The sequence below is a fragment of the Aplysia californica genome, unplaced genomic scaffold (genome assembly GCF_000002075.1).
Source record: "Aplysia californica isolate F4 #8 unplaced genomic scaffold, AplCal3.0 scaffold00439, whole genome shotgun sequence".
NCBI classification, from domain to species: Eukaryota; Metazoa; Mollusca; class Gastropoda; order Aplysiida; family Aplysiidae; genus Aplysia; species Aplysia californica.
In genome coordinates, this window is record NW_004797709.1 from 219913 (window position 1) to 243891 (window position 23979).

The 23979-nt window shown below is 38.5% G+C and overlaps 1 protein-coding gene across 1 annotated transcript; it reads left to right on the top strand.

The window, feature by feature from the left end:
- The first annotated feature begins 499 nt into the window (after positions 1 to 499).
- LOC101860916 (DNA-directed RNA polymerase II subunit RPB2) lies at positions 500 to 23922 on the top strand. Its single transcript, XM_005104862.2, has 24 exons — positions 500 to 615; positions 4001 to 4227; positions 4729 to 4841; positions 5529 to 5785; positions 6429 to 6550; positions 7321 to 7485; positions 8132 to 8328; positions 8686 to 8805; positions 9045 to 9231; positions 9528 to 9671; positions 10202 to 10341; positions 11169 to 11280; positions 12177 to 12331; positions 12846 to 13050; positions 13452 to 13620; positions 14217 to 14313; positions 15046 to 15140; positions 15566 to 15687; positions 18008 to 18088; positions 18492 to 18629; positions 19366 to 19587; positions 20281 to 20441; positions 21138 to 21333; positions 22361 to 23922. The coding sequence occupies exons 1-24, from the start codon at positions 594 to 596 to the stop codon at positions 22451 to 22453; spliced, it is 3540 nt and encodes a 1179-aa protein (XP_005104919.1). The 5' UTR covers positions 500 to 593; the 3' UTR covers positions 22454 to 23922.
- Positions 23923 to 23979: the final 57 nt, after the last annotated feature.

The window sequence follows — 23979 nt, forward strand, 5'->3', positions numbered from 1 at the left end:
ACACACACACACACACACACACACACACACACACGCAGCCTTTAAAAATTCGCGCACAGAGGCAAAACACTTACTTAGCACACATCAACAAAGATAGCTCTTCCATAAAGATAATGATGATAATGATGGAGATAAGAAGAAGAAGAAGAAGAAGAAGAAGAAGAAGAAGAAGAAGAAGAAGAAGAAGAAGAAGAAGAAGAAGAAGAAGAAGAGGATTTTATGCAAAATAAAAGGCTAACTCCTGTTAGGTCCCTGAACCCGTTAGCTTACGGAAAACAGGGCAAAACTGACAATACTGAAAATTATCGTTTACGAATAAATAAATAGAGATAGAGAATATGGATAGATTGAGATACAATTGCAGCCGAAATTGCTCTGTAGTTGTCAGTCAAAGAGACTCGACCTTAGATCCCTTCACCAGAACTGTGTCGTAAGCTGTAAATGCTGAAAAATCTGGTAGGCCTATCCAATGTGATGATGAAAGAAATTTTATTGATTTCAACGAAGGAGAGCAGCAATACGGAGCATCCATTTGAGAGCTTAGCAAGCGTTTTCTGCTCTCTCCCCAATTCCACACACAAAAATCTGTCAAGATGATGTATGGACAAGATGAAGGTACTAAAACTACAAATAAGAGATTCATATTATAATTAGACTTTGTCAAGCTGCCCAATATTCCTTGATGAGTCTCTTCCATTGTCTCTGCCAACCCCAGTCCTCAACGTGCAATGTTCAACAATAAAGGCAAAGGCAAAAGATGAATGATGAGGAAAAGCTGTACTACTGTAGATCTACTGCCTTGTGATAAACACGAAACAGGTCGTGTACCTGGTTTGCGGCATGGGGAATAAGAACACCCCGCTATTATTGTAATAAGCTAGGCCCTAGAATTTATAGGTAATAGACTTAGGACTTTTGATTAAGGAACGCTAAGCATTTGGGTTGATCAAGAGAGAACGAAGAAGCTGATCCAGTAGTATCTAGATTCTAGATCTAGATCTAGATCTAGAATCTATATCTATCTAGATCTAATCTAGATCTAGATGTGAAGATCTAGATATCTAGACTAGATTCTAGATCTTGACTCTAGATCTAGATTCTAGATCTAGATCTAGATCTAGATCTAGATCTAGATCTAGAACTATGGATGGGGATTGGCCAACAAAATAATGCAGATCATCACCACAGTGATCTTGATCAGTCAGTAGTTTCTAGATCTAGATATAGATCTAGATTTAGATCTATCTACAGGGTCCCCACCTGGTCGGGAAATCGGGAAAAAGTTGGGAATTTTTTAATGGGTTAGGATGTCAGGAAAAAGTCGGGAATTTTGTGATGGGTGGGTAAGTCGGGAAAGGGGCCTGTGTAATATTAGTAGCGTAGCTATCTAGACTCTAAACAGTGTATGGTTGATGAATCATGAAGAGGAAACGTAATTGAACCACTAGTAATTGAACCACTATGGCGGCAGGTGGAAGTGTATGTGTGACACCGAGACTCGATCGGGAAGAATCAAGATCTGCTTTCGCTTTCGTTACCACCCAGAAATTTTCCGGTAATAGTCTGATAGATAACGCAACATTTGTAACCTGTGTATTACAAACGCTGTGTCGCCTTGAAAATAAATCAATATTAAAAATTTTGTCCTCTGCTGTCACTTGTGAAAAAAAGAAAAGAAAGCTAAATATCGTGTCACGTTCGCCGTCGTGACCGGTCATTGAACCTGTGAGTTTGTGTATCAGCGGTCTGAGCGCTGTGAAGTATAGGACTCCGGAATGGGGGGGGGGGGGGAGGTGTATTGCTTTTTAAAAAAATAAGATACACTCAGGGAATGGGATGGTGGTTGGGGGGGGGGGGGGGAGCTGAAGGCAATGCAAGAGGTCAAAAACTTAACTTGGAAGCAAATTTTTAGTATTTAGGATTTTGAGAACACTTTATAAGAGCTCTCTGCAAAGCGCTCGTTGGTGCAGGCCTTGTGTGGAATCGGGATCCGTCATGCTTTGTTATTGAACTTAAGTGTTCGCGTTTCATTGGATGGGGTGATTGTAATTTATCTATATTTTAGTCAAGATTGGCAGATTTTCAGTGTCACTGCATCTTGCCCTCCCTCAGTAAGAGTCAGTTCTTACACCTCTCGCACTGAATAGTGTCTACTACTTGAGCCATTCAAGTTATTACACTAATATTACTATTACTCTACTTTGATTTGAGCAATAGTTTTCGTCTTCTCGTTTATTATATGAATCATGACTCCCAGACTGGTTATTGACAATCGATATTCTAGTTCTAGGTCTTTTCTCAGGCTCAAAACAGGATTCATTTTTTAATAGGGCCTATAGTTGACTTAGGCTCATGTGATGAGGGGAAAATATAAATAAGTAAAAATAAGGACTGAAATACCAAAGTCGCACGAAGATCCCAGTGCCACACTGAACATATTAGATATAAATGAAGCATGGGCTGTCATTGTTATCTAATATGCCCCTGGAAAATGGATGAGGCCCCTCCCTTGGAAAATTGAGAAGCTTGGTTGGCAGTCACTCAGCATTATAATCATCTGTTGTTTGAAGACTGTATTACAAAATGTACATGTATTTGCATTCAAAGACATTTTGACTTTTTATCATTGATAGAATAAAAAAAGATGGCCTTTTTGGGGGATCATTCTTGACGCACAGCAGCCTGATTTTTCCCTTGAATTGGGTCTTGAAAAAAATTTGGGGGTCTTGAAATAAATTTCCAGGATTTGGTGGGGACCCTGTATCTATCTCTAGATAGGTCTAGATTTTCTATATATCCACTTTTAAATCACAGTTTTGAAGAAAGGGAAAAAGTGCATTTTAGGTGCGTAAATTGTTAGACTCAATGTGCAACAAAGAGCCTACGCACGTTATTACTTGCGTTTGTAGCACACATTATTAGACCCAATGTACAACAACACGTTGTTGTTAGGCCTAATACTTGCGTTTGTAGCCCTGTTATTTTTCAGCACAAAATTAAAATTAACAGAAAAATTTCACTTGTTTTTAACAAGGCGGCTCTCCCCCCCGTCCCGGCGTAGAATCATGGGGGATGCCCCCCAGAAGTTAACCATAATTTGATTTTTTGCAATTAGGTTTGATAAATCTCTCCTATATATTGGCATGGGCGTCGGAAAGTAATCGTTTAGAAACAGAAGTAATTATCGGTGGAGCAAAAACCCTTACCCCATAGATTGTTTTGGCCAAAATCGGATTATTCCAAATTTTCTTCCAATAATTGACAGATAAACTTGATAGAAAATCATGTGTATTTTTATTAAATGGGCTAATGGGGAAAGAACAAAAAGTGTGTAGTGTCGGTTAATGTGTTTTTGGGTAGCCACTGAGTAGATGGTTGGACATTCCGCTGGTTTTGTTTCAGGTGTTTCAGCATGTACTAAGCTTTTTACTTTGAATGGAACTCACTTTTTAATCCAATGGGTTGTGAATTTTGAATAAGTATAAAAACCCTTTTTAAGTTGGTCTCCTGTAGGCCTGTTTGAAGTGTGATGTGCTCGCCTGCATTCAGTGTGGGTATGTTTAGCACCAGGATGAACGGTCCTTAAAGAAGGTGGTTTCTCCTGGATACCCTTTACCTGAAGACTTCAACTGCGGGTAAAATTTGCAAAATTCTGTGGTTTTATTTTGAGTCAATATTTAAGTAAGTTATGATCAGTATTCTGTGACACTGCTTCTTGTTGCTGTCACAGTCTTATACTCGATGTGTAGCTGACATACAGGTCTAGAAATATAATGTATATATATAAAAAATGAGTCTGAGGCACTGAGATGGTCCATAGAATTGTGTGTGCATGCTTTCATTCATAATTTACTCTTATTTTTAGATCAACAAAAAAACATAATCTAGCTTAAATAAAACAATATTGTCGGATCATTTTATGTTTGGACTCGAGTAGAGTTAGGCATTGGTTCCTCTACCACCTGCATCTTGTTACAAATGCTCTGAATACATTCTACAGATATGTACGACCAGGATGATGAGAGTGATGAGGTGACCATGGACTTGTGGCAAGAGGCCTGCTGGATTGTCATCAGTTCCTACTTTGATGAGAAGGGCTTGGTGCGACAGCAACTGGATTCATTTGATGAGTTCATTCAGATGTCTGTACAGAGAATTGTGGAAGATGCACCTCCTATTGACTTGCAGGCAGAAGCACAGCACACACATGGCACTGTTGAAACACCAGTACGTATAACCTTAGCTTCTAAAGGTTCCGCATATATATTGAGTTCATGAAGAAAGGTGAGGGTTCATATATTTGCTGTGCAGCATTCTTGTTATTTTGATTTTGACGACATATGTATTTACTATGCTTAGTTTGGAACTTGCCAATCTTGGGTATTAACTGTTTAGTGTCAAACATGAAGTTTATACTCAGGAGATGATATTTTTGCCATCTTCCTCTTATTTGAGTTCACTGTGGTAGAAAGAAGGGGGAAAAACCCATATTATCAGCATACTAGCATTGGATATGCTGATTTGGAATCTTTAATGCTTAAGATTTGATAGCCTTGTTCAGACAAAAATACTGATAATTAATTCAACTTTTTTGTTCGTGTAATATTTAATATTTCATCTGTTTGACAGTTTCTATAAATTATGGTATCGTCGATGCTATGATTTTCTTGCATGATTGTAATTTCAAGTCCCATTTTCTTAATTATCCGTCTTTCTGTTCTATTTCAGCCCCGCTATGTACTTAAGTTTGAGCAGATTTACTTGTCCAAGCCCACTCACTGGGAAAAGGATGGTGCACCCAGCCCCATGATGCCAAATGAGGCCCGTCTTCGGAATCTTACGTATGTTGAACTCTGATAGTTTTGCTTGAAATTTTGTGTGACATGGATGATTTTGCAGAAATTGTTAATCCCTATGTGCATAGAGTACAGGTGGATGTATCCGACTTGCAGCTGAGTTCTGAAGGTGTAGTCATACCTGTCCTAACAACCAAATGTCCGAGACAGTCACCTGTGCAAATAACTACTTCCCACTTCCTCCCTTGTTTTTTTTCTGTACAATAATAACACTGTTTAGGGGGTCCACCTGTTTAAGACAATAATTTTCCTCCTCCACAGTGGGTAGCTGTCTTAAATTATTTTCTTATTTAGGTATTAGCTTACACAAGGTTGCAAGAGTTGTACCTGGAAAAAAAATAACCACATCCCTAACAAAAGAGAATTGCAGTTATAACAATTGTGTATGTGAATTGTAATTTACTAATTGAATATTGTCACTGTGGCAAGAAAAATAAGATTGTTACCAATTTTTCTTTTGACAATTTTGAGAATAATTCATGCTTATTCTGTTGTTGATTCGCTTGTTCAATTTTTTTTTGGGTTTTTTCTTTTCTTTTTCTGCCTTACACCTCTTGTATGGGGACACTGGGTTGTTTTCTGTCTTTAGTGCCTTCGTTAGGGGGGGAATGTAGTGGAGAATATAAATTTGAAACAAGTTTGACTAAATTGACACATTTTTTTTCTTTCCAGATATTCAGCACCATTGTATGTAGATATCACAAAAACAGTCATCAAAGAGGGGGAAGACCCAGTGGAGACATTGCACCAAAAGACGTACATTGGGAAGATTCCCATCATGTTGCGATCTACATATTGTCTGCTCAGTGGTTTGGCTGATCGTGATTTGACTGAGTTGAATGAATGCCCCCTTGACCCGGGCGGATACTTTATCATCAACGGCTCAGAAAAGGTGCTCATTGCTCAGGAGAAGATGGCCACTAACACAGGTAACCTTCATGTCTTGCTCTAGTTTCTTGGCAGGAATAAGTTCATATTTAATCCTTATATTCATGGTATGGTCCAATTTGAGTCCAAATTGTTTGATTTTGGATACATTTTTATCTCTCTTTCTAATTGTAATTCAACCCAGTGGTCTTTTATACTGAAACATGTACATTCATTTCTTCATCATTCATTTCTTGATTTATTCACAGTAACCAAACCCTTTGGATCCTTTTGTAAGCGGGGTTTGAGAACTCTTTCCAGGTTTCTGGGCAAACGATAAAAGGGAAAATAATTTTCTGAGGATCAACCAGGATGCAGGGGCTGGTAAGGGAAGAGGTCCAGTATTTGCCTCTCACACTCATGGTTTGACTGGAGGTTTTATTGTTCACCTTAGCTTCTATGTGACCAATACCCATGAACTCCCTTAGGTCAGTTGCTAGATTTACACAGCTGCTAGGCTCAATTTTGCTACGTAGAAGGATATGTGGTAGCGCATGACATTCTGAAGGGTTACATTGTTGTTGTGCATACCTTTCTGTCCTGTTTCTGGTTGAAATTTGACTCTATTGGGAAGGTTAACGGAGACAAGTTAACTTCTCATGTGTCATTTTCCTCATGTGTCATTTTCCTCATCTTTCTTTACAGTGTATGTGTTCCAGCAAAAAGACTCAAAGTATGCTTTTAAAACTGAAATTCGGTCTTGTCTGGAGCACTCCTCACGTCCTACTAGTACTTTGTGGGTGAACATGATGGCCAGAGGAGGTCAAGTAAGTACTATGTAATGTGATCGGTTATTGTTTAAACTATCTCACCCCCCCCCCCCCCCCCCCCACTGACTAGTGTCTTTAGGCCATTTCCATAGGGGGGACATTTCTCATTCATGCACAGTAGAATTGTAAATGGGCTGATTCGTCATGTCACGCTCATAACTGTGTCTGATCTACAACAGGGAAGTGCTGCTTTTTCTTTCCTAATCCTTACTATTGTCATCTTTCTCTACTTCTTTTGTATGTTTGTCACACTCTTGTGACCTGCTATTTCCGGGTTGCCTTGATAGTCGAAGCAGACTTTGTGCTGTTGAAGCTAGAGAGGCGAGCAGAGTAAGTCTGATTCCCTGTAAAGACTTCTCTGTTGACACCCACCCCTTGGCGCTCATATGACCTTATGCAGTTGCGAGCGCCGTAAAACCCTCTACTAAAACTAAACTAAACTAAAAGTATCTCGCCATCTCTGGTTTTGTTGTATGATGTGATTGGTGATACCTTTGGTCTTAGACCTTGAATTCAGGGAAATTTGTGAACTTGTATGTTATTAACAGTGCTTGCATGTAAAAAAAAACACCTGTTATCATTAAGATTGTTGCTCTCAAAATGTATTTCCCATTTTGCTAGCTCATGTCAATATTAGTGTTGAGTTCTTTTAGGTTACTTATGTTTAGCTTTTGGAATGCTAAGTTAATGCTTTTTAAAGTCTTTTCTTACACTTGTTATTTTAATTTGGCATTGGTGATAAAATAATGTTTCTTTGGATTTAACAGGGTTCTAAGAAGAGTGCCATTGGTCAACGTGTGATCTCCATCCTGCCATACATCAAACAGGAGATTCCCATCATCATTGTTTTCAGAGCCCTGGGCTTTGTGTCTGACAGGGACATCCTGGAACACATTATTTATGATTTCGATGATCCTGAAATGATGGAAATGGTAGGTATATGAAATAGTATTCTTACGCTAGTGTTGTTTTTTTTGTGTGTGTTAGTCTTTATTTTCTTTTTTAGTTGTTTTGTAAGTTTTGATTATAAGTTGGAACTTTATTAGCCTTGTATTGCCACTACAGTTGGCTTCTTCAAAGACTTTAATTTTGATAGGCAGAAGTTTGTATGTTTTGCCTCAAAGACCTGTTTGGTTTGTGTACATTTATAAATGAATTTATAGATACTGAGGGATTTTTCTCATATGCCATGTGTACTTTAGGCTTTCTGTTAAACTCTTTATGAGATGTTTTTGTGATCGGCTCTTCTACTTGTCATTTTTTTTTTTTTCCTGTTTGTGTTTTTCCCCATGCTTTGTGGACTGTTCAAGACTGTTCTTCAGATTCAGGATATCAGAAATTGGTTTATTTTTGTGGACCCCTTGTTTGCATATATTTATATTGTGATGTAGACAATACTGTTTGGCTACTTTGTTAAACTTACTGTCTGCACAAATTGTTAAACATACATCTTATGCTTTTGAGAGTATTTATTTATGTGCTGTATCAATCTATTTTGTTTTTACATTTATCAAGTTTGTAATTGAAAATCGTATTTTATGAAGTTCGATTTAAAGGTTGCTATGTTTTTTGCCACAGGTCAAGCCATCCCTTGATGAGGCTTTTGTCATTCAAGAACAGAATGTGGCCTTGAACTTCATTGGTGCAAGAGGAGCTCGTCCAGGTGTCACTAAAGAAAAGAGAATCAAATATGCCAGAGAGATTCTGCAGAAAGAAATGTTGCCTCATGTTGGTGTCAGTGAATTCTGTGAGACAAAGAAAGCGTATTTCTTAGGGTATGACATTTTTTTTTCCTTCTGTATATTTAACGTATCGCTCAAATATTAATTGGTCCTTCAGCTTTAGGTATCTGTGAAATTGTTTGAGTTAGTTGGTAATATGCAGATCCTTTGATTGAGAGTCATAATAAGTTTATTATTTTTCAAAGTTTCAAGTTTATTGCAGAATTATTCCTTTGTCGAAACATTAAAAGATTCTTTCATGGTTTATGCAAGTCCTCCAAAATATATGTATATTGTAATGAAAGTCCTGTTCATTATTCTACTGCTGGCAGTTTCTAGGTTGCCTGTGGTTTCTCTGTCTGGAAGAAATGTTCTTGATTCATTAATGTTTAATCTTTTATGTTTTGACAGATACATGGTGCACAGACTTCTATTGGCAGCTTTGGGTAGGAGAGAAGTGGATGATCGTGATCACTACGGCAACAAGAGATTGGATTTGGCAGGACCACTGCTCGCTTTTCTCTTTAGAGGGTACGTAAGCCAACATTGATGTTTACTAATTTGGAGTTATTCATAGAGACAGATTGTAGACATCTGCTTGTTCACCACTATGTGTACATACTCTCTTTTGAGTGAGCTAAAAGATTTTGTTGAGTTTATAGGTTTTTGGGACCTAAAACTTCCCTTGATATATATGTGTGCTTACAGCCTGATAATGTAGGAAAAGAATGAATTCTGAGTTGATGAAATTTGTTGCGGTTTCTTCTCAGGTTGTTCCGTAACCTCATGAAAGAGGTTCGTATCTACGCACAAAAGTTCATTGACAGAAGTAAGGAGTTCAACATGGAGTTGGCCATCAAAACGAGGATCATCACTGATGGCCTCAAGTATTCTCTGGCTACTGGCAACTGGGGAGACCAGAAAAAAGCTCATCAGGCCAGAGCTGGTGTATCTCAGGTACTTTTCCGTTTCTATGTTCATTTTCTCATGTGGTGACAGATAGTTGGTATTGCACAGCAAATAGCACAACGCATGAGTTCATTTTCTCCATTCACTGGTCTTTCACAGAACAATTTTGTCTGTAGTATTGATAACATTTTTCCCAAGAAGGATCGAAGACATTTGTCCTAACTATGAAGAAAAACTATTCCTGGCTCTTTCTATGATGCTATATTCTTAAACGTGTGTACTGTTGTCTTTTCCCCTCCTCATATACTTCACAATATAATTTAGATGTACATCTTCTGTTTCAGGTGTTGAATAGATTGACATTTGCCTCCACATTGTCTCATTTGCGACGCCTCAACTCGCCCATTGGAAGAGATGGCAAGCTTGCGAGGCCCAGACAACTACACAACACTCAGTGGGGCATGATATGTCCTGCCGAGACTCCTGAGGTAGTTTCTTTTCCTTCTCTACTATCAGTTGACTTAAAATTAGAAATCACCTCATTCAGAAATGAGCTTTCGGCTGTGATTCTGTTGTTGTACCTCTTTTGTTTTATGAACTGGTAGCGCTACAGTTCCCAAATCGTCTTGTAAATTATTTTTAGGTGATATTAATGATATTGAATTCCCTTTCTTCAGTTTTTCTGCTTGGAAATATAAGATCTATTTCATACTGTATTTAATGACGTAACGAGTGAAGAGAATGTTGCAGAGAGCTAGATGTTTTTGGTAAAATGAATATTGCAACGTTTTTTGTTTTAGGATATACAGATTTTTCACTTTGCCCCCACGGGACGCCAATCGGTGTGGCGCCGGTGTAATATAGCATTTACCTCACCTGTATCCTGGTCCGTGGGGATAAGTGTTACACGCTGCGTGGGTAGAAAGTGTCAAACAAAATATACTATAATGAAATATTTCAAACTGCCTTTCTTTGGTTGGTTTGTATTTATGTGTACCTTTAATTTTGACTCCGAAAGGGAGGAGCTGTCGGACTGGTGAAAAACTTGGCCCTGATGGCGTACATTTCTGTGGGATCCCAACCATCACCCATCCTGGAGTTTTTGGAGGAGTGGAGCATGGAAAACTTGGAAGAAGTGGCTCCTTCGGCTATCACTGAGTAAGTTTTGTAGCAGCGTGTCTTATTTATCTGTCGCATGTGATGCCAGTAGATACTGAATGATGTCAATGGGTCTGGATCTTCCAAAGAAACAGTGTATGCATTAAGTCAGTAAATGTGCAATTTTTATCTGACCCAGGAGACGAGATAGACTGACTTGTTTTTCAAGAGAAAGGACCAAATTTTAAAATAAAAGTCGGAGAGCCCGGAATGAACTCTTCAGAGTTAAAGAATTATTGAGAGGTCCATGAGCCTGTTATCAGTCCTAAATTCATTTTTATTCATTAGTCAATTTTTAATAGATTAACTTAGTGTTCCATGTTTTCAGACTGTTAATATACCTTTCTGATGGAACTTCTTTGTAACTGTGTTCACTTGCACGTATTGTAATGACGATTTTACCTTTTTTTTTTCTTGTTCCACTCAAAAGTGTTTCACTTCTGCAATTGCCGTTGATTTGTCTTTCATTTCAATCTCCTTTTTTAAAAATCACTTATTCTGAGTTATATTGTCTTATAAAGATTTCAGTCTATTTTGTTGCTACATTTTGCTTTCCTTTTTTTGTTTTTTTTGTATCTTTTAACTTTGGTTTGTCTTTTGCTGATTTTTAGACAGCTGTCAAATATCACTTTGTTTGAGGTACTTGAGATCTGAAAGGGCTCAGATGGTAATTGGATGGCATTTTTTAGGACTTTCCACTCATTCCACTTCCATTCTAAGTAAGTACATGTTTAGTGTCTCATTAATCCCTTTATATTATCATTATTTTTAAAATAAAACATTGATCATATAATTTGTATTTTTTTTCTTCTGTGGTCTATCTGCAGTGCCACCAAAATCTTTGTGAATGGTTGCTGGGTTGGCATACACAGGGATGCTGATCAGCTGATGAGCACTTTGAGGAAACTGAGGCGTGAGATGGACATCATTGTCTCGGAGGTAAGAATTTGGGGACAAGACTTACCATTTCATTTGCTTTGCCCAGACATGCTTGATTTTTCTTCATTTCCTATTGACAGCCGCATTTCTATTGCATGTCAGAATATACACTTTCTGTTGGACTATACCACGATCTATAAGGACCTGCAGCTGTCACTCTGTCTTTTTAGCTGCTGTTGCCGTGGAGGCTCTTTGGTGCTTTATTCTTTGTCGGGCTATTTCCTATCATTTTTCATTTATCTATGTTGTGGTGCTTTGGGTTATTCAGTGTGTCCCTTCTTTTGTAACAAGGTGTCAGCATCTTTTGTTTGCTGCCTCACTAACTTAGTGAATGCACTTAACATTTTATAAGTGTGGCAAACAGAGGAGTTTTAGTCGTATTGATTGTTAACGACCTGCTTGGGGAGTGTGCTCTTGTCTTCAATCCTCAAACTCATTTTTATTCCTCTGTTGTCTATCTTTATCGTGTATTTATGAAATAATAAATTGCGTTTCCCGCAATTTTTTAAAAAGTTTTTTTTTTCTTTGAGTAAACAGTTATTGTGTAAGCAGTGGTCGTAAGTTCAAAAGTTAAGAAAGAACTCTGAAATTAGGGGGACTTGTCTTGACTGCTTAAGAGTTAATTTCCTTATAGTATTGTCTGATATTGACTTGATGGTACAAGACATAGTTAGGTTTCGTTTGACACATAAGGGTTCAGGTTAAGGTAATGGCTATCTTCTTTTGAAAATGAGTAGGATCAAAAGCTTTTCATTCTCTCCTGAAAAAAATCTATAGCAGCTTCTGCTGTAAAGGAAAATGTAGACTTGGGTCAATTGTTCAGGAGAAAGTTGAGATTATTTTTTATCTTCTGTTCTTTACATTTGTTCATATTTGGAGAACCTTTTTGTCTTCAGGTGTCCATGATCAGAGACTTTGGTGATAAAGAGATAAGAATCTACACTGATGCTGGCAGAATTTGTCGACCCCTTCTGATCGTCGAGAACCAGAAAATGTTACTGAAGCAGAGTCACATTAAACAACTGAAACAGAGAGAGTTCAACAATTACAGGTGATGATGATGAGCTGGGTTGTTATTCAATGAAGTAAATTGTCAACTCTAGTAGCTTTCTTTCTTCAAACCAGACATTATACTTCTTATGTCTGCGGCACATTGTAACTATGGTTTTCAGCCGAAGCTACCATGGGACTAGAGACTTATAGAAATGTATTTTGTGGCTTAGTAGTACCCATATGGTTTTAATTTTTTGTATATTTTTTTGGGGTCTTGCCGCTTGGCGTAAGGTTGCAAAGAAGAGGACTTTTATTTGGGCTTTACGAGAGAGCTTGTTTTGGTTTGTTTTATTCTATGTAAATGTAACTTGTGACTGGCTGATTTTAGCTTTAACATATTGAAGCTGAAGGGTAATTTATAAATTCTGCCTCTTACACTCTATTGTCTTTTACTGCCTTAAATGGATACTATATAGAGTTTGTGTAGGTTGTTTTTTTTGGTGACAGGGCATTATCAACAGATTTTATATTTTCATTACTCTTTCGCAACTTGCTTTTCCTTTTGTTTCCAGTTGGCAAGATTTGGTTGCAAGTGGTGTGGTAGAGTACATTGACCCTCTAGAGGAAGAGACGGTGATGCTGGCCATGTCCCCGGCCGATCTCATGTCCGACGGTAAGGGTATCGCCTACTGCTCCACCTACACCCATTGTGAGATTCACCCGGCCATGATCCTGGGCGTCTGCGCTTCCATCATCCCATTCCCCGATCACAACCAGGTTTGAAATTTTTTTTAAATTTTCTGTTTTATTTGGTTTTGTTCGTAGTGAGATTTGATTTGAAATTATTTTGTACTTATGAGGGAAGTAATTGTTAAGCTGTCACCATGTTCATTTTGAGATTTGCTGATCTGGATTAAAATGTTTCAAAACTTCTGAAACAGATTGTTAGCAGACCTATACAGAGTATTATTAATTGTATGCAACGGCGACGACAGTCAAAGTCTAGCAAAAAAAGTTCGAGTTTTTATTCCTGTCATTGTTTTATGCTTCGAGGATCCAGTAGTGCAAGAAAATAGGGTATGATAACAAATTTCAAGTGTGTAGGAATATTTTTTTAAGGATACCTGTTGTGAGAGCAACACTTATATCTTATTTGATTTTCCCTGTCCCTTTTCCAGTCTCCTCGTAACACTTACCAGTCTGCTATGGGCAAGCAAGCTATGGGTGTCTACATCACAAACTACCACGTGCGAATGGACACCTTGGCTCACGGACTGTTCTACCCTCAGAAACCTCTGGTCACAACAAGGTCCATGGAGTACCTTAGGTTCAGAGAGCTTCCTGCTGGTGAGTGATCTTGACTATGGGCAAGGAACTGTAAGAAGATGCCTGTTCTTCTGTGTACCTCTGCTAGAACTCAGGGGAGTAACTGATTGTAAGATATTCCATCTCATAGTGCAGTTAATTTTTATGTACATGGCCATATTATCTCTATCAATCAAAAAGCATTCCTTGTCTGGCAGGTAGCAACATGCTGTTTTCGAAGGTACTCTTATTGTTTTTACTGACTAGAGTGGCTTCAGTTTTAGGTAGGTAGCACAAAACAGTTGATTTGTCCAATCTTGATATCGTTGGCCACCTGCTCTCTAATTGATTTATGCACATTTAAACTACACTTATTGTGCTCTCCAAGTCTAAATGTAGGATTTGCATGCTCAGTAACACTCGTACAGATCAGCCTTGATCACATGGATGTATGGAGAGCAACAATATCAATTATTCTCTGTCGAGACCATTTTATTTATAACATGGGTTTACTTTTTATTTCACAACACAAGCTTGGTTGTTTCAAATCTGAACTTTGTATTGAGTAGTGCTTTAAAAAAATGTTGGCTTGAAGTACATGTAATAACTTGTAATGTATTTTTGCTGTCCGTCCTCAGGCATCAACTCCATTGTGGCCATTGCCTCATACACTGGGTACAACCAAGAGGACTCTGTCATTCTGAATGCCTCGGCCATTGACAGAGGGTACTTCCGGTAAGTTCAACAGTTCTAGACGAAACTGAGGTGTTTGGGAAAGTTGCTTGTCTAACAAGATCTATTTTGTTTTTGTTATTAGTTTTGGTTGGGTCATGCAAGCTCTGGACATTGCTTTCTTCTCTTCCGTTTCTATGGGGTGTGTTGACTTTTAAAATCTTGATGTGCACAGCTTTCATGTCTATGATATTAAAGTTGTTATCAGTGGAACACCGAAGGACAAAAATGTATTGGCTCAATTACAAGCAATATTGGACACCTTTGTACGATTGTTTGAGCCAATTTTCCAATTTTATGTTAGATTGAAAAAGACCCAACAACACACTTTTATTGATCCCTTTGTTGAAAGTAGAATTGCAATGGAAAGTACAGTGCATATATAAAGCAATTTAGTGGTAATATCGATGTCACAGAAAAGAATATCATCCCAACACAGATAATTTTTACAAATTGGTCCTCACTGTGCAACACTGTTTTTTTAAGCAAGGTTTGTCACATGAACACCCTCCCAAACAATTTGTCACCAGCATCATTTGGGACTTTTTGTGAGCCTATCTCACTTCTAATCCCTTGAACACTGGATTCTGCATTATTTTTTTTAAATGGGAGTAAGGACATTTTGCTGATATATTGTTGTGATCTTAGACTTCCAAGCTTTTTTCTTCATTGACTTTCTGTTTCCTGTTTAAAATTTTGTTATAACAGTCCAGAGTGTTTGTTTCTATGTTACAGATCATTTTTCTTCCGGTCTTACAAAGATGCAGAGTCAAAGAAAGGACTTGACCAAGAGGAAATATTTGAAAAGCCCAACAGGGAAACAGTCCAAGGTAAAATATTTCAACGACTAGATGATGTATGTGGAGCATGTTATTCTTTTGGTAAAACAGATAATTGTTTTGAGCAGTTTTGTAAAAGCTTCTAACCCTTTTTTCCCCCCAAAGATATTACTTTGCTTACATTTGTTAAGACCAGTCATTGTTTCATTATTAAAAGAGTTTGATTTGCTATGACAAATCATCTGCACCCATTTGGAGACGGGCATTGACTTGATACTCATAGGCATATTTATATGTTATGGAGAGGTACTTTAAAAAAGTCGTATAATTTAATATGCTAGTACAAACAGCAGCAAATACGGTTGCTCTAATTATGAAAATCTTTTGGTCCACACTGTGGAATGGTTGTGAAATGAAAATTGTTGTTTGCCATTATGAACCTGATCATTATAGTCTTTGCCGACTACTTTCACCAGGGATGCGAGCTGCCATCTATGACAAACTTGACGAGGATGGTATCATTGCCCCAGGCACTCGTGTGTCAGGAGATGATGTGCTCATTGGGAAGACGCTCACCCTGCCGGCCAATGATGATGAGGTTTGTTCTTCATTTAGATCACGGAACTAGTCGCCTGCATACTTTTTAACCTTGCTTTTGTTTTTGAGTGATACACGAAATAGCACTTTTGCTGGCAGAAGGCTTGGTGTTTTCCATGATGATTAAGTGAGGAAGAGAGAGAGGATATAGACTTTACTTAATATCACTCGTATGTTTTGGAATATTAATGTTTATGTTTTTAAATCAAACTGTGGAGGGCGTACATCTTTGGCCGGTGGACAAAGGCCCTCTTTGTTACTATTTACATCTACTCAGCTTAGAGATGAGGTCTTTTTTTAAAAAAATCAAATTTTGTAATAGTTAATTTTAGCAAAGAAAACAGAGGGAGTATGTTGGTTTTTCCTTCCAGCAGTGAACTCAGAAAATGATAGACGATACGAATGATACAGCTTGAAATATCCACTGCACTTTTGATTATCTGGCAGGGTGAGGGAGGCAAGGCTGCCAACCATTCTGATTTTTTCGTAATCATTACGATTTTTTAGCTTCGCTACGAAATTCTGAGCGTAAGGCAATTTATTACGATTTTTACTGTCAGTAGATTTTTGGCCCTTTTTTAATTTTACAAATCTTAGTGCAGACCTGTAAATCGTCCACCAATAGTCGGAAAACCGCCAATCTCTGAATCAACCCCCGCCCCCCTAAAAAAAAGGAACAGCTGGCCTACTTTGCGCTAGTTAGCCTTGCCCATAATAATACCGTACGCGAGTAGAAGCATAGAAGCATCGTGAAAGACACGAGCCCTATTTTTTCGTAATGAAGACATATTTTTGTTGGTTGTAATTTAGTAATTTGAAAATGAGAGCACTATTACGAATTTTTATAGGAAATTACTAATTTTCTTCATGGACATTGCTAAAAAACATGGAGATGGGTTGGCAGCCCTGGGGTGTTACAGTTGCTGTTTGTAGTTGTGATGACACAATATTTCCTGAAATCAAAAGAAAGACTTTTGCTTCTAATCATTGACTTTTTAAAAAAATTGTCAGGCACAGGTGTTTGGACTGCTCTTTTTCTACTTTGTATCTTACATTTGCAGACCTGCCACTCATCCCGATTTAGTCGGGATATCCCGATTTTTTGCCCCAAATCTCAAGCATCCCGATTTTCCCGATTTCGATCGCGTGTATCCCGATTTTTTGTCCCAGTCTGCTGTTCTGCCGTATTTTTCTAAAAACTTACTCTGCCTTCTCCTTTATCGCGGGAAGCACCCGTTGACCTTTTTGTCAGTAGGAACTCGGGGCACTATTTCCCGAAATATCGATGCCGCATTTAGTAGTTGACTCGCCCCAAGTTGTGTGGGATCTTTGCCCACACTCAGAATTCTCCGATGATAGCCTGGTAACTGTTACAATTTGGGACATACAAATAATCGATAATATTCGTAGTTTCGCTGTTACTTTCAAAACAAGCCTTGTCCGGAGTCTGGTAACTGCGCGTTCACATCAAACACTCGGACGACCGACCCTTACACAACTACATGTAACTGCGCTGATAAGACTAACATTTGGCCGTTGTCGTTGCTTTAGTCTGAACGCATTATAAGGGATAAGAGATTTGTTGGTACAATTGGTCGGTCGGCCTCCGTCGTTATCCTAGAGTACTAGAAGTAGAACGACTGTCGCTCATCCGAGTGTTTTGAGTGAACGCACAGTTAGTCGGACCCGTTAGTAAAATTGTTTTAATCGCGCATTCGTGTCACGTGACATATCGCCGTGTGAGTTCTGCGTGTCGGGGACCGTCCGTTAATGGGGTCAACTTAAGTTCATGTATTTCGGGACTTATTGGTGGGGTGGAGGGAGGGGGGGAGTATAGACACTTGGACTAGGACTGCTTGAAGGGATGCTTCAGGATTTACAAAAATTAATAACTCGCACGCACACACACACACACACACACACACACACACACACGCGCGCGCGCGCACACAAACAAACAAAGACACTCAGAGTGCATATATGCCAAGTAATTTATGGACACCTGTGGAAAAATATTAAGTAGCTTTCGCAGTCACCTTGGTGATTTGCTGTTGATCCCGATTTTTTTCACCAAATCCCGATTTTTTCTCCCTGAGATCCTGATTTTGAGGTTTCATAGAGTGGCAGGTCTGCATTTGTATAGCACAAGGCTAGAAAAGCACTTTTTTCATTTTGTTACAGTGTTGCCATTCTCGAAATATTCTGGATTTAACTGTTATTGGACCAGTTCCCAAGCAAATTTAACTTGACCAAAACAACATCATGTATACATGTCTTATACATGCCTTTGTCTTATCTCTGTATCGACTCTTGTATTTCAGCTGGACAGCACAGCCAAGAGGTTCAGCAAGAGAGACTCCAGTGTGTTCATGAGAAGAAGTGAGACTGGCATTGTGGACCAGGTACTGGTCTGTCAGTGTTGAAAATGTGACTTCCTCTGAACTAAAATATTGGGTTATAAGATTACTGGTTCAGAAAACTATACCAATAGATAAGTGATGGTGAAATTTTCCCATCTTTAGGAAATCAGCGAAAACAGAAGTGTTAGTTTGTGGATTTCAAGTGCGATAAATTTTGTCTCAGTGGTATAAGTTCAGGTTTTTTTGTTACACGTACCCTTTAATTCTAACAAACTCTTTTTTTCTTGTCAGTTCAAATTGATTGGAAACTCACCACAACAGTTGTTCAGTAGTAATAGATGCGGTTGAGTGAATAATCCGACAAAAGGAAAGAAAGAGGTATTACTTTCATAGCTATTGATACCTCAGCAGCAACATGATAAAGAATTTTTGTTTTGTGCTCCAGGTGATGGTGACCATCAACAATGAAGGTTACAAGTTCTGTAAGATCAGGGTGCGCACTGTGAAGACACCCCAGATTGGAGACAAGTTTGCTAGTCGTCACGGGCAGAAAGGAACCTGTGGAATCTCATACAGACAAGAGGTAGGTCTTGGATATTACAACCCTCCCACCCCCCTTGCTGCTGACTGTTCTTGAGTCATGTTGGTTTTTAATTATTCTCTGTTAATACTGTATTAATGTATGTTGCTTCCTAGGTTTTAGTGAAGCTTTTTGGCCATGGACAAGCAGTGAGCAGTTTTGATGATTTCCTCTTGTATTTGGCAATTTTAGTGAAGGGTAAGGGATTATAGGCAAGATGTGTCTCAGCAGTAATTGAAACTACTGGAAAAGGATGAAAATTGTATCTAGTGCCATATTTGTGGCTGACGAGAGTTGATAGTGAATCTTTTTCGGGTCAGTTGATAATGCTGCAGCTAGGGGCAGCTCGTCGTTTTCTTGGCCAGGTGTGAGTGTTATTGTGTTGTCTCAGCATGAACTACCACTCGAGAAAGGTATGGCTGGAAATTTCCTATCTGTGGGGAAGAAGAAATACTTTTTCAGCTTTCTGTTATTTCGGCCATCCCATTAAAAAAGTAACTGCAGTGACACGTATAATAAGGAGATTATGACTTGCTGACAAAATTCCAAACAGTGAAGAGCTGGAGGGGGGAGAGGGGGGGTTGGTAGAAGAAGGTAAGAATAAAAAATGGCTCTGTCTGTGCTTAGAATTTTTTTCAGTGGATTGTCCTTTCCATGTCAGGTTTGTCACTGCAGTTTCATTTTCCATGGAATCGCCATTTTCTTCATAAACTAAAGATTTCTTTGCCTTTTCTTGCAGGACATGCCGTTCACCTGTGAGGGCCTCACGCCAGACATCATCATCAACCCCCACGCCATTCCATCCAGAATGACCATTGGCCATTTAATCGAGTGCCTCCAGGGCAAGGTGGCTGCCAACAAGGGGGAGATTGGAGACGCCACCCCCTTCAATGATACTGTCAACGTGCAGAAAGTCTCCAAGCTGCTGCAGCGCTATGGCTACAACTTGAGAGGAAATGAGGTTGGCTGGATTCTTTGTGGCTTGTTATGCTTTTACAAAGATGCTGTTGTCTACTGGGCCTGGTTTGATGGCTGCTCTCTTTGCCATTACATGTAGAAGACATGAGTTGGATGCTCCTGTGGGAAAAGTTATTTTTCAAATATCTTCACCTTTTTTATTGGGATACTATATCCCATGTAATCAGCCCAGAATGGCCTTTAACAGTTATGGGTTGAAACAGCCTACTTCTTAAATGATCTAGATTGTGTAAACGGCGATGGGAATCTATTTTTATCATGCCATCATTGTCCACATCAACTTTTCTCTTAGTAGGCTCATGGTTCAATGCCCTCTAAAATCTTTTTTTAAATTTATGTGTTTATTTATGTCTTCTGGTTGACTTCTGCAACGAATAAAACATGGACATCATGGGCTAGGTGATCTATTTCTTTTACCATCGGTGTAGAGATAGGATTAAGATATTTAGCATTTTGTTAACTAAAAATCTTGTTGGTTTTCTTTTGCTTTCTGCAATATCATCAGCTCTGTAAAGAAATGTGTTTTTATCTGTATGTCTGTTATGTGGGCTCACCTAGTCAAAGGAATGGGGATGTTGTTTGTGAGCAGAAGTCTTGTTCATACATTGTGTGAATTGACATGTTACTTGTAATTGTGACCTGTGCCTTTTTTCCCTCTTTCCTTCTCGATGAACAGGTCCTGTTCAATGGTTTCACTGGCCGCAAGCTGAATGCTCAAGTGTTTTTGGGCCCCACCTACTACCAACGTCTGAAGCATATGGTGGACGACAAGATCCACTCCCGTGCCAGAGGACCCGTGCAGATTCTCAACCGACAGCCTATGGAGGGAAGATCTCGGTGAGCCAGGAGAAAATTTACATGTGATTGTTTGACCTGGAAAAGTCCTTGATCATTAAGTTATTTAGTTCTTTGCTATGTGTCCCACCCTCCTAACCTACTTTGTTTTGAGTAGCTGTATGCAAGCAAGAGCAATATTGAAATCCTCAGCATATGTCTTGAAATGTGGGTTTTGGTGGGTGCTCTGGTGTGGTTTGCTCCTTCTTTCCTATCAAACATCTATCGTCCTTTTCTCCCCTTCTTTTTTATGTTTGTTACTGTCTTGTAACACCTCTAATCTTCTGACGCTCATATGACCTTATGCAGTTGCGAGCGCGGTAAAACCTCTACTAAAACTAACTTTAAAAAGTCTTGAAATGGACATGTCTATTGTTCAGGTGTCCTAGATGTGGGCTGAAGAAGTAAGAGATGCCCAGCACAGGCAGCGCTGAAAGCCTTTATATGTAAGGTTTTTTGTCAAAAAAATAAACTGCTTGCAGTACAAGGCGACATTGATCATGTTTCTGTCGAGGGTTGCTGTGTTGACTACAAATATGGCTGAGACTCCTACTTGTTTGACTGCCTTTTGTGTAAAAACTGAATTTAGGTCTTCTGTTTTTTTCTATGGAGAATTACGTCATGTTGATTGAGTTTCCTAAGAAAAGAAACGTGGAAGTAGCTTTCAAAGCCTCATGTTATTTCTTTTTCTTTCCTCAGTGATGGAGGTCTTCGGTTTGGAGAGATGGAGCGGGACTGTCAGATTGCTCACGGAGCTGCTCAGTTCTTGCGAGAACGTTTGTTTGAAGCTTCTGACCCGTATCGTGTGCATGTGTGCAACCTGTGCGGTCTGATTGCCATTGCCAATCTGCGCAACCAGACGTTCGAGTGCCGCTCGTGCAAGAACAAGACACAGGTATGTCCTTGGACGAGCGTTGGAAGAGACTTTTTCACCAATGTTTGTTCAGGAAGGTGTAAAGTGCATTTTGTTTCTGTCTCCTGCTTTTTATTTTTGGTGGATAGTGTTTACAGTTTTATTTTTAAATGTCTTCATGAGGTGTTTTGAAATAGCAATGGTTAAGGGTATTTGTATTAAATGCAGGTTATGTTTGAGTGTATTTTGAATCAACATGGTATTGTTATGACTGCAGAGTTTGTTACAGATTTAATTTGAATATGTTCAACTTGTATCTAGACCTCAGGAAATAAAAAGGTTTAGGTTATGTTATTGGTTACCTTACAGTGTGAGGGCCAGATTTGCAATATCTTATTATTATAAAATAAAAACTATTTACTTGCAAATAGATAATTTCTTGTTAGTCAAGTTTTTTAAGTAGATGTTGCTTATGAAAAGGGATGAAGAGGCATGTTGAGTTGTATTATTTTGAACAACACTTGACAATGGGGATCAGTTGTCTTCCTAGTATACTAGTAGTCTCCCATTTACTTCTTTTTCCACTGCTGCAACACTTACATGGTGGGCAGTGGTAATTTTGTTTCACTGTTGTTGGATTAAATCATGAAGAGCTTGAGGACCTCAAATATGGGTTAAAGTGAAAAAATGAATGACTAAGGTTATGGAAATTATGAAGTCCAGAGTTTAAAAAACATGAAAAAGTTGGGTTTTTAAAAATGCTACAGGTCCTTTGATGTGAGCTTTATATCATGGCAGTCATTCAACATTGCATTACATCAAAATAAAAAAAAATAAAAATTAAGTATGTTTCAGTTTGATGAGGCTCATTTATTGGTCCTAGTCTCATTCCCCTTCTTAAAATAGTAATGGATTTACATATATTAAAGATTTTGTATTAGACTAATGTCCAGCCTGAAATAAGCAGTTTTTATGCTTCTCCTAAAAACCGTGTATTTTGACATACTCAACAATGATGAACGACGGTGAGGATATATCTATGTTATGTTGGGTTTTTTTCTCTGTCCAGATCTCCCAGATCCGCATCCCGTACGCCTGCAAGCTGCTGTTCCAGGAGCTGATGGCCATGAGCATTGTGCCTCGAATGATGGTCAACGGATGAGTGCTTTCTGGGGTGGATGCTTCTTCTGTGGGTACTGTTAAAACTGAGGCTGGGGAAATCTCTTTTCCAGAAATTTCTGGAAATACGAAAGTCTGGGGTGTTCCTCGCATGAATTTTTATTGTCCAGTCTTATGTGGGCAATGGCAACATAACTTTGTTGATAGGAATCAAGTTCGTCGGTTTTTCATGACCTACCACTGTATTATTGTCTTTCCTTGCGTCTGTAGCTTCATGATGTCTTGTTTTGTTTTTCTTAAGGAAAGAATGTTCTACTTGCTCTGGTGCTGTCTATCATGGTAGGTCTAGCAGAATTTTCTAACAACGAAAGTGTGTTAGGAGTTCCATAAATTTTAGTATTCCATTTTAAAGAAAGGTAAAATGTATTTATAGTCTATGGCTTATTTTATGCAGTAGATTCTTTCATGTCTTTTGGTACAATCTAATAAATGTGACAATGCATACGATGGAAGTGGCACCTGTGTTGCCAAAAGTGTTTAAAAATTTGTACGACCTATGTGTCCTTTCTGAAACTGTTGCTGGCTCTTACCACTTACGTGAGATTGAGAAAGCTGAGGGGAACCAAAGATGTGTCATTTTACTTTGAGGGGAAGATTGTGTTTCGTATTTTATTTGGTGTTTGTTTCATAACTTTCCTGTTTGATTTATTTTTGTACATTGCCTTCTTTGTGGCTTGGTTTACATTTTTTCTCTGTTGACTGAAAATTTGTCAATGAGATGAAGCAATTCTTTAGAGATTGTTATGGTTTATATTTGTCTGTTATTGTGTCAAAGGATTGCCTTAACATAGGACTATATATCCCAATTACTTTGATACGTTCATTTCACTTTAATTGTTTTGTTTCCAGTGTCAAAGTGTAGACAGTCTTTCCATCTTACCTTGCAGAGATTTCAAAAATAATTTATTTAGCTCATTAAACCGGAGCGTGTGCTCCTCAGCGGGTGAAGCTTCTTGATGCGCATAGGTTTTCTCATGTAAACACTATGGATGCAAGAAAACATTGTACAAAAGTTCTCTAAAGGGAAGCTATTCTACTTTGTCTTCGTGTCTATGTTATGTCTTTGTGTCTATCCTGAGTTGATTCACATCACATCATGTTGAGATAAAGTGGTAGAACGTCAGTTGAGCTGAGTTGTAAAAAAAAAAATTCAAACCGTGGAAATCAATTTCAGGGTCAATGAGTTAAGATAGATAAGATGAGTCATTGTTGGAAATGTAGGGACTGGGACTTACAAAATTACCCATTTTCATATCCCTTCAGTAACGATGATGAGGTAATAGCTATTTTTCGTACCATGAGGAACATAGGCATGTACAATTGTAGGGTCTATGGAAATTTACTTCGCTGAACTTGACTTGATAAGGCTTGTATTTTTTAAGAAATTTGTCGAATGCAGTTTGTTGCTGTTCAATGAATTATGTGACAAGTAAATAAAGTATTTGAAATGTGTTACTTGTGTTGATGTAGTATTTTGCACATACGTGTCTCTCTGCCTCCTTACACCTC

Coding starts and splice junctions, on each gene's coding strand:
- LOC101860916 (XM_005104862.2), top strand. CDS start 594: ATGATGTATGGACAAGATGAAG. Junction 11,281..12,176: donor TGGACATCATTGTCTCGGAG/GTAAGAATTTGG, acceptor TTTTGTCTTCAG/GTGTCCATGATCAGAGACTT. Junction 21,334..22,360: donor CGTGCAAGAACAAGACACAG/GTATGTCCTTGG, acceptor TTCTCTGTCCAG/ATCTCCCAGATCCGCATCCC.